Source organism: Lactuca sativa, chromosome 5, assembly GCF_002870075.4.
Source record: "Lactuca sativa cultivar Salinas chromosome 5, Lsat_Salinas_v11, whole genome shotgun sequence".
NCBI lineage: Eukaryota > Viridiplantae > Streptophyta > Magnoliopsida > Asterales > Asteraceae > Lactuca > Lactuca sativa.
The window spans coordinates 352,179,352-352,191,397 of NC_056627.2; the positions used below are offsets into that span (position 1 = coordinate 352,179,352).

At 36.2% G+C, this 12,046-nt stretch overlaps 1 protein-coding gene across 1 annotated transcript in view; it reads right to left on the bottom strand.

Moving 5' to 3' along the window:
* Positions 1-3,377: 3,377 nt before the first annotated feature.
* Positions 3,378-12,046, bottom strand: part of LOC111900638 (serine carboxypeptidase-like 20) — a 31,487-nt gene continuing 22,818 nt past the window's right edge. The window contains exons 12-14 of the mRNA XM_023896520.3: positions 4,743-4,856; positions 3,907-3,952; positions 3,378-3,606 (exon numbers count right to left, since the gene is read on the bottom strand). Coding sequence (XP_023752288.1) covers positions 3,523-3,606; positions 3,907-3,952; positions 4,743-4,856 — 244 coding nt within the window. The 3' untranslated portion in view covers positions 3,378-3,522. The remainder of the gene's footprint in view (positions 3,607-3,906; positions 3,953-4,742; positions 4,857-12,046) is intronic.

A 12,046-nucleotide genomic window follows, 5' to 3' on the forward strand; every position in this document is an offset into this window, starting at 1 on the left:
CCATGTTTGAAATCATGCACTTGATATATTGCATCTGAAACACCAGAAACAGACCATCCTGTCATACGCTCTTCATTTTTTCTAACTACTTTTTCAGCCGACACTGTTAGTAATGTTGAACGTTTCCCTGTAAAGAACATATATATATATATATATATATATATATATATATATATATATAATGAAATTATTATTTGACATAATTAAAGTCCAAATTAAAGTCATACCACCATGATAAGCATGTGGAAAACATTTTCAATACTAACCCGAATTGCATTGACCCTATCAGTTACAAATGTCAAATCTCGACAATCACCAACGCATTCATACAACTTTTCAAGAAACCATGTCCAAGTAAGACCACTCTCTTTTTTCCATATTCCGTGCGCAAGGGGTACTATCTGGTTGTTCCCATCCATAGCGACTGCATTCCCCTAAAATCACCCTTCAAATATGCACCATCCATAATAATAACTTTACGACAAAAACGTTTGAACGCTCGTATCTGCAATATATGAAAATGGAACACATAAACACTATAATTTTTTTACAATTAATTACATATTAAATAACAAGTTTTTTGTATTTACCATGCTCCCAATGGCATAAAAACGACACTCGAAACAATCTTCTGAATCTGTTTGTATATAGGCCACCGTATCGGGATTATGCCTCTTCAAATTGTGAAAATAAATAGGAAGTTTGGAAAAACATTATTCAGAGGATCCCAACAACAGTTTCATAGCATATTGTTTTGCACGCCAAGCTTGTTTGTAATTTACATTGATTTCCAGCAAAGCATTCAAATCCCTTGATATTTCATTAGGCCTCCAAACCTTGGAATGAGTTTTTCCCATAATCTCATGCAATATAGTAGCCATGACTTTTTTATTTGCAAGCTTATGATTTGGGTGTATCTGTAATGATGAACATGTGTGCACATTGTTGAAAGTCCTGATTTCAAATTCACCAGTGGGATCAATGCGTTTTGCATATAAGCACGAAGTATAATTCTCAATTTCACAATATACCTCATAACGGTTTTTGTTAGAATGTTTTGTCTTAAACTGAAAATTTTCTCTAGTTGCTTTAAAACTCAAAGCAAATATTAGTTGTTGTTTGTTATCATACGTTTGACGAACAAACATATCATCATCTGAACCTAAATTGCGAAATGGTCCAGGTTCAACAATAGGATCAGGACAATCAGGTGTGGGAGGCATACCGTAAAAGATGTCTAAAGCCTTTTTTCCATGTGTGAACTCATCTTCTGACCAACCTTGATTTGACTCTTCATCGTCTGACAGAGTTTTGTCACGCAGTCTTCCAAACTCATATAAATTTTCTTCTTCCATTGTATTCACTGCCACAGTTTCTTCTTGTGAACACTCTTCAACATTATCAGATACAATGTTTTCAACATTGTATGATACAATCTTGTCAACAGCTTCTGTGTGTTCGACCCTTCCCTCAAACACCTCCAAATACAAATGCATAATCTCCTTCGTTTCAGAAATTACATTTCTGAGTTGATGAACATCTGCTTCGTCTACAATATTCATAACATACCCATGAATCGGGTGTTGAAATGACAATGATATATTACTATTGAACGCACTAGCTTTACTTTTGACCAAATCAAACAAAATTTGATGTTCAAAATTTAGCGGAAACAGTAAACCTAAGTTGGACAACTTTGGTCTAACGTAGGTGTTAATCTCATTACTGATCTTCCAAAAACCCCTCGTATGTAAAATAACAAAATTCATATTTTCTTTGAAAACAAATTTCTAACACTAAAACCGATCTAATATTGCAAATGGATCTAAAAAGATGAAATAAACCATTTATATCACAAAAAACCGTCGCCAAAAGCCTTGCAACCACCCATTCCGCGTCGACTTTAAGGCCTTCACAGAGCACCGCGTCACCTCCTCTGCGGAGGCTTTAATCAACGTCAAAGCAATCCCTCCGCGGTGGACTTAATGTCTCCGCGGAGATATCTATGCGGACCAACATTAAATTGAGAAAATAGAACATAATTTAACCTTCCGCGGAGAATTCATGGTTCCGCGGAGGTCCGCAGAGGGTCCTCTGCGGAACGTATGTCTATATCCGGAATTTTCATTTTTCATGTCCAAATTTTGAATTTACCTCCTATTTTTTTTTACTATAGCCGGTATTTTCCTTTTAAAGCCCCAAATAAACTACAACGTATTGCCTTCATTTTATTGGATTGTCTATATTCTCTCAGAAATGGGTATAGGAAATTAGGAGGGATTTCCCAAGAAAATTAAATTGTGAATTAAAAATGTGTGTGTAACTAGAATTTAAAGACCCATGTTTGAATCATGTATCGTGCATGTTTTTTCTTTCAGAGTATTTATTTCGGGTTTTATGTAGAAAAATATCATTATTTTGGGAAATTTTTTAATATAGTCTTAAAAGTTTTTTTTTCAACATAAAATTCCCGATTGTTTAACATTTTGTCCAAATTAACGAAAAAATCATTTTTTATATTTTAACATGAAATGATAGATTATGTGGTTTTTCCAAAATAATATGACTTTTCTTTTAAAAAAAAAACTTTAGAACTTTATTAAAAGTTTGACCAAAATAATAGAACTTTTCCGCATAAAATTTTATTTATATCCTTCGGAAACGTGCAGAAATTTCCAAGGAAATATAAAAGATGTGTTTTTCATTTGTCCTTAGGAAATTGTTACACATTTGTGTTAGTCCTGAATTTTTATTGGAAAACTCGAAATTCTCTAAGAACATTGTAGGAAATTGCTACACATTCGTGTTCCGCGCGTATTTTCATAGGAAAATACAGGAGCCTTTCTAGTAGTGAAAAGACAATTAATATTTTATTTTTACCATACCAACATTCTATTCTGGTGTAGGGTTCTAGCAAAGTAAGCAGACCCATGGAGGTTGTGTACCATAACAAAATTAATGAATACAAATGAAAATACTCGAAGATGGACTTGGTGGGATTCACTGATTGTTGTGGTCAATACACAAAAATATTGGATGTGCCAATTTTGTGAATCAATATCGCAATTTGGTGAATTGATGTTTGGGAATGATCAATTTGGTGCAACGTCGTTTAAAAGTGAATCGAATGGAATGTAGCCAAGCAATTATATATATTGGCCAAGTTATTGAAGAAAAACTAGATTGATTGATGGATATGTCGTTAGTATATTATCAACCTAACAAAGTAATACAAGAGGTTAATCTAACTAAAACTTACAATTTACGGTAAAGTCGACTAATCACGGATAATTGTAAAAGGGAATCCCGAACTTTACGGAAATATTATATTAAATTTGACATACAGTTTAATAAATCATTTCATTTTAATTAATTTATCAAATACCACTTAATAAAACAAAACTGTACATGCCATTTGTTATGTTACCTTTCCCTTTTCATAACACCTGCAAATTATTTTCAAATTAACAAGCACGGTAGTATGTTACTAACAACTTCTGAAAACAATTAATGGAGATTTTTCTATATTTTATTTCCATCTAACCAACGGGAGTAAAACGCCAACGCTTCTTTGGGTTTGTACTCAGGTACCGTATGCCCCGATCCCTGCATCATATCAAACCAACACACAGGCTCTCGCCGGTTAATACTTAATTAAATGTGTAAACTCGTGTCATCTTACATTATATCCAATTTATGCTTTAAACATGCACTATGCTTCATTCTAGTGTCATACCGATTTGCAAAATAGTGTGTCTGATATATGATCGGATGTGGGACCATGTAATAAAGCAAAATTTATGCACTTGGATATGAGAAGCATTCAATTTGAACATCTTAGAACATCATTTCGTTACAAGCATCTTAAATATTGAGAGATTGCATATACATTTACGTGTGACAAACCTTGACAGTAAGAAACGTGAGGTTGTTCGCGTATGCTCGTAAGTATCTGCAACAAGCAGAAATACTTCAACATATATATATATATATATATATATATATATATATATATATATATATATATATATATATATATATATATATATATATATATATATATATATATATATATATATATATATATATATAAAAGTTTAATAAGGAACCATTTAAAACCATAAAACCAATGAACCATTATTTTTTCAAATTTTAGATCTTATATAAGTTTAATATATATATATATATATATATATATATATATATATATATATATATATATATATATATATATATATATATATATATATAAGTTTAATATGGAACCATTTAAAACCATAGAACCAATGAACCATTATTTTTTCAAATTTTAGATATTATTATTTATCAAAAAAAATTCTAAAAATATAGTAATCATTAATTTTGTATACATTTACTGTATGAATCTACACAAATTCACAGTGTGAATAGATTTCACAGGGTGAATCTGTATAGATTCACGATATGAATCTAAACAAATTCATAGTGTGAATCTAAACAAATCAATCTTTTTTTTTTTTTTTTTATCAAATTTGATATCAATGGATGGAGGATAAAAGGTTATAAATATCTATATCTTTAGTTTTTTTTTTTTGATGAAAAATTTGCTCTAAAAGTTGAGAAAATATTGGTTCTTTGGTTCTAAGGTTTAAAATGGTTCATTGTTGAACCCTCTTCTTTTTATCAATCCATCTAGGTGAAGCTTCACGTGAGTAATGGTCATGTTTTGGTATCATATATTTTTTTGGGAAACAAAGACATACCCTGCAACTTGGCCATCGACCTTCCAACTTCTCCACTCTTCGATAACCTTGTAGCCTAACGATTGTACCCAAGCTTCAGTTCCGGTGTAAGGAACACACAAATCATGATCCCCGCTGCATGAGTATATGAATATAACTTTTTATTTTCATTATATTTTGTGTTTCCTATTTACACAAGATAAGAAAAAACAAAACAAAACAAAATATAACAAAACAAAGAAAAACATATTGTAACAAAAGTTGTTGGTGATTTTAGTGTCATCAGACATTTTATGTAATTGGAATTAGTATGTGAGTTAAAGGGATTATTATTTGTACTATATATTATATGTTCAGTGAATGCATGGTTATTAGACTAGTCGATTATATTGTGATAATTTGTATTTTTAGAAACCAAGATTCTTCAACCTTAGTTGCAGATCATCGTCCCTCTCATCTCTTCTTCATGCTCTACTCATTAGATCTCATCTACTACAATGTCAACTCCTCTTCATCATGTTGTTGTTACCGTATCAAACATCAAGTCGTGCTTTCCAAGTAATCAATCATATCTTACCTCTTTCTAAAGCCACTCCCTCTTCTACGATTGAAAAAGATGTTGCTGTCAAGACCAATGAAAAATAGTCCCAGCTAGATGCCATTGTTCTGCAATGGATATATGGGACAATATCTAGGGATCTACTCATCACCATCCTCACTCCAGGAGCCACCACAACTAATGTTTGGAAAGCAATAGAGCATATCTTTATCGATAGTAAACATGCTAGAGCTCTATACCTTCAACAAAAATTTACCAACACCAAACTTGAAAACTTTGCCAATATAGTTGTTTACTGTCAAGAAGTCAAGAGACTTTCACACCAACTCACTGATGTGGATGCTCCTGTTGATCATCAACGTTTGGTGCTACAAATTATCGTTGGCCTTACGGATCAAAACGATAGCATTGATACTCTTCTCCAATAATATACTCCGCTTCTCGACTTCTACACTACCTGATCAAAATTATGTCTTGAAGAAACCAGGAAATCTCTACAAACACCTACCAATAATGCCCTTACTGCTTCATCGATTACTACTATCACACCGCCGTCAACCAATGTCGTAGCTTCTAGCACTCATGATCGGTGTGATACCTCAGATACGCCCTAATCTCTCTAATTTCATCAGCCTCAGTCTTCGATTAGAGGCACCTCTGAAGGTTTTTATCGTGGCGGAGGTAGGGGCATGCGCGGAAAGAGTCGGGGACACGGTCGTGGGAGCGGATAATACACTCAAAAGCAACAACCACCATGGATGAACTGGAATGGAACTAGTTGGAACTCTCCATCCATTCCACACCCCACAGCTCCTCATTATCAGTTTTACCAACCAACAACCACTATTCTAGGTCCACCTCATGCACTTATGCTTCTTCTGAATCTTCATACACTCAACTAATATCAAAAAGGCCATGCACATGATGACACTGAATATGGACCCCAATTGGTATCTTGACATAGGCACCACCAATCACATGACAAATACCACACGTAAACTCTCAACTTATGTCAATAATAGTTGACCGAATCGTATTGTCGTTGGTAATGGTTTACATATATCGATCCATGGTTTTGGATACACCATACTTCAACCTCCCTTCCCACCTCTCAAACTCTCAAATATTTTGAATGCTACTAACCTCGTTAAAAACCTTTTATTTGTCCGTCGCCTTACCACTAATAGTTTTGTTACTATTGAATTTGACCTTTTTGGATGTCTTGTGAAGGATTACCAGACCCAGATTCCTATCCTCCGATGTGATAGCACCGAAGATTTCTACCCTCTTTTACTACCAAATACACAAGTCACCAATTCTTCCACATTTGCTGCTTTGTCACAAGATCTTTGGTATCATCGCTTGGAACATCCCGGATCATCTTTACGTGTTTTAAATAAAAACAATTTTATTTATGTTCGTTCCTTTTACAATAAACATATTTGTCAGTCTTGTGTATTTAGAAAACATAAAAAGCTACCATTTTATGCTTCTACATCCTTTACATCTTTACTTTTTCATATTGTTCTATGGACCTCACCGGTTCTTAACTCGGGAGGTCACCGTTATTACGTGTTGATTATTGATGATTACATTATTTATTTATGGACTTACCCATTATCCAACAAATCAAAAGTCTTTTCTGTTTTTTCTCAACTTCCATAACCACATAACCACTCAATTTGAATATTCCATAAAATGTTTCTAGTGTGACAATGGCATCGAATATAACAATCAATCCTTTCATAGCTTCTGCACTACTAATGGCATGCAGTTTTGTTTTTCTTGTCCTCACAAATTGCCTCAGAATGGAAAAGTGGAACGAACCATTCGCACCATCAATAACATGGCTTGCACCCTCCTTGCTCATACGTCTCTCCCCACCACCTTTTGACACCATGCCCTTCAAATGGCAACGTATATTCTCAATATTCTTCCCCACAAAACAAAACACTATTCTGCTCATACTTTCCTTTTTTTCACAAACACCCCACTTATTATCACCTTAAAGTTTTTGGTTGCCTATGCTATCCTCTCACACCTTCCACCCCCAATCATAAACTGGCAAACCAATCCTCTCCTTTTATCTTCCTTGGATACCCCACCAATCACATGGGGTATAAATGCTATGATCTTTCCTCTCATAAGATCATAATATCCTGACATGCTGTATTCGATGAACATGTTTTCCCTTTTAATAAACTTCACTTGTCCCCTCATGTCGATGATTTCCTTCAACAGTCACTCACAATCGAACCACATCCAACCGTCTAGGATTTGAATAACTATCCTACTAGCCAAAGATCTCCTGTCTCCACCCCAACATCTCCCGGCTCTTCTCAGATTACCAAGTCAAGTAGCCCCACACCCACCTCCCCAAAGACTCCGCTGCCTACAAATTCCTCTACTACCGTCGACGCACCACTTCTCATCCATACTATCATCACCGACAAACCAACACTCAACAGAACATCCCATCACCTCCTACTACCAATGCCTAACTACCCACTCATATTCCAAATCCGCCACTTCCACCTCCACCACCTTGCATATTTACCACCCGGATTATACTCGACATCACTAAACCAAAACAACCTTTATCCTTACATACTTCTACCATCACCACCATTGCTCCACTCCCACACAACCTCGTTGATGCACTATCTATACCTGAGTAGAACCATGCCATTACTGACGATTTTAACGCTCTTAGTGATAATAATACTTGGAATTTAGTACCTGGTCGCTCTAACATGAACATTATTCGATGTATGTGGATTTTTAAACATAAAACAAAGGTTGATGGTGCCCTAGAGCGCTATAAAGCGTGTTTGGTTTGTGATGGAAGGTCTCAACAGGTAAGTGTCGATTGCGAGGAAACTTTCATCCCAGTCGATAACCTGGCTACCATCCAGACGGTTCTCAGCATTGCTTTATACAAAAAGTGGGAAATCAACCAACTCGACGTCAAAAACTACCTTCCTTCACGGGCACCTCTCTGAGATGGTTTTTATGCATCAGCCCCTTGGCTTTCGAGATTCCATATTTCCGAATTATGTTTGCAGATTAAAACGGTCCTTGTACGGCTTGAAACAAGCACCTCGCGCATGGTACCAACGTTTCACAGACTACGTTACTACTCTTGGTTTTCGACATAGCACATGTGATCACTCTCTATTTATCTACAGCCACAACACCAACATTGCTTATCTCCTCTTATATGTAGACGATATCATCTTCACCGTCTTCTCTTCGGTTCTTCACTAACAACTTATATCATGCCTTTCGTCAGAGTTTTCTATGAAGGACTTAGGTTCCTTACATTACTTCCTTGGCATCTCGGTCAAACGTGACGCTACCAACATGCTCTTATCTCAAGCAAAATATGCTTTAGAAATAATAGCACGGGCCAAAATAGGAGATTACAACTTAGTACACACGCTAGTAGATACAACCGAAAAACTAAGTAGTGAAGCGGGTGACTTAAATGACGATCTGACTACCTACTGAAGCCTTGTTGGGGCTCTTCAATACTTAACACTCACCAATAAACTATATATCTTACGTTGTCCAGCAAGTTTGCATGCACCTCGATCTGCCCACTTTAACACCCTAAAATGCATCATTCGATATCTTAAGGGCACACTACATATGAGGTTATACATGAGTGCCAGTTCACCAACCAACCTTATGTCATACATTGATGCAAATCGGGCGGATTGCTCGGACACCCATTGTTCTACCTCATGCTACTATGTTTACTTGGGGGACAACTTGATTTTCTGGTCATCCAAATGTCAAACAACTATTTCTCGATCTAGTGCTAAGGCGGAATACAAAGGGGTTGCTAATGTAGTCGATCTAGCGAGACCATTACCCAGATTTGTTTGGGTCACCAGACTTCGAGGACGAAGTCTAGTTCAAGTGGGGGAGATATGTAACACTTGGTTTGAGCATTGGTTGGAAACTTGCCAATGGAGAAATTTCATGCATGGACTCCGCGAGTTGGGAGCTCAACTCGTCGAGTAGGATCGTATTTCAGGGGCACGAATCGGAAGTGACTCGACGAGTCAGTGTTGTTTAATGAAAACGCTAATTTTGGGGTTTTCCCCTATATAAGCCTCATTAAACGCTCTTATAGCCTCCCTTAACATCATAAGAGACTGTGTACGGCTGCAAACTCTCTAGTGTGTCAAGTGTGTGCATTTGAGGGCTTGAATTTGGGAATTTGGGAAACAATCCAGGTTTGGAGAAGAAGAATCAAGGGGAAAACACTGGATCTAGCATCTAGTTTGTCTTGGGCATCAAATTAAGGTATGAATCGTTTACCTTAAGCCTATATTCTATTTGGGAGTTCATGACCAAACATTGAGGAAATGGAAGCACGCCTATATATGGACCTATCACAAGGGTATGGTTCTAGATCTGAACCTCACTAGGTCCTAAATATCATAAAGTTGCATCCTTTATATGCTTATTCCTCTCCATGTATGAAAACCTTGTTGGAGGATTAGTTTTGGTGTTTATGGTTATGAAAGGCCCTGCATACACGTAAAGTTTGTAACTTTACATGAAATCTACAATAGGAGATGATGGATCTAAATTTTGGGACCTTAAGTCCCACTGGAAAGGACCGTAATCATGATGAACTTTGGCGGACTCGACGATTCGAGATGGTTTTCTCGTTTACGGCCAAGGGTTTACGGCCAAGGGTGTATGGTCAAAGGTGTACAGTTGGTGGTTTATGGCCGTAAACACCTAGGAACTCGACGAGTCCCTCGGGTTACTCGGCGAGTTGACGAGTTAAGTAGGGAACCCGACGAGTGAATGATTGTACTCGGCGAGTCAAGGTCAATATGGACTGTTGACCTTGACTATAGACTTTGACTTCGACCAGGGTTGACCCTGGGGGTATTTGTGGGACTATGCTGAGATATGTACTCATTGATTATAAACAGTTTGGGAAGAGCAGCACAGGACATACCTGAATCCAGTTTGCCAGTTCAGCCTTTGAGAGGTGAGTTTTCTCACCATACCAATGGGTCTAAGGCACCAAGGCTGTCCCATCTTGTGATAGTTGGTTTACTTGTTACGTAGAGGTGTGATATGTATGTGTGCATGATATATGGTAGAGATAGCCTTTGTGGCTAACGATAGAGATAGCCTTATGGCTAATGGTAGAGAGAGCCTTTATGGCTGATGGTAGAGATAGCCTTTGTGGCTAACGATAGAGATAGCCTTTGTGGCTAACGATAGAGATAGCCTTATGGCTAATGGTAGAGATGGCCTTAGGGCTAATGGTCGAGACAACCTTTATGGCTGATGGCTATGCTATCAATAGCGCGTTATAGCGGCGCTATAGCGTTTTACGGTGTTACTAAACTGCTATTTTGAAATAATGTTTACGAATAGTCGTGACACTATTAGCGGCTCTATTGACCACCATTTACCACGAATTTCATCAGCGCTATAGCGGTGCTACACCCGCTTCTACAAATTCGTACATATTAAGCTACTTTGACAAAGAAAAAAACGAGTGTGTGTTATTTCTGTTGAAAAATGTTCTTATGTAACCTAGTATGTGACCATCACTGAAATAAGATGAACTGTTTTTATATAATCTAACAAATATTATCAGTTATTTCAGGTTGCATGAATGCGTGATAAAACGGAAAATACGAAAACACGCGAATGACGAAAACACATATGTGTGACTAAACAATTTCAACAATATATATGTATATATATATATATATGTGTGTGTGTGTGTGTGTGTGTGTATTATATACATATGTATGTATTATATATATATATATATATATATATATATATATATATATATATATATATATATATGTATGTATTATATACATATGTATGTATTATATATATATATATATATATATATATATATATATATATATGTATTATATATGTATCTATGTTGAATAGTCAAAGTCAAGGAAATGAGAAGCAAAAGAAGACCCACGTTTTTTGCTCTAGCTCTACATCAACTTGCATCTTACACTCAAGTGAAATAGATATTTGTTTCATATGCATATATGTACATGTGAGTGAGTATGTAATGTGTGTGTGTTCATTTTTCTTTGTAATTCCCTGGAACATAAAATTCTCTCAATCACCAAACAACAATGAAGTGAAGAACACCAAGATCATCAACAAGCTAAATGAAGAACACCATCAACCATCTTCATCTTCTTCATTGAAACTCAAGGTTCTTCATCTTCACTATCCTAGTTTATCACACCATTTACCACCAAACACCTCCCTTATATTAACCTCCTTCCAATCTCAAAATAATCTCCAAACACCCTCCAAATACCCTCCTTAAACCTCCTCCAAAAACCCTTTCAAATAACCACAACCATCACCACTTGCTGTTTTTCGACAGCAGAATCTTCAAGTCAGAAACGAAGACAACTGGGCTCGGTACAGCCAAAATAAGACTAGGGAGATTTTCATCACAAATTCTTTAGAACCTTACCTTCATCTAGGAATTTTCGTGGACGATTTTGACCACGGGAAACCCCAAAGAGACGCGAGAGAGAATTGGCTATCCAGAGAGATTTCTGTTTTTGAGTTCAGAATCTTCATGTTAGAAAACAAAAAAGCGAGAACAACACAGCCAAAATACTACTAGGGAGATTTTCACCATCAATTCTTCAGGACATTACCTACATCTAGAAATTTTCGTGGACGATTTTGACCACGGGAAACCCCAAAGAGACGCGAGAGAGAATTGGCT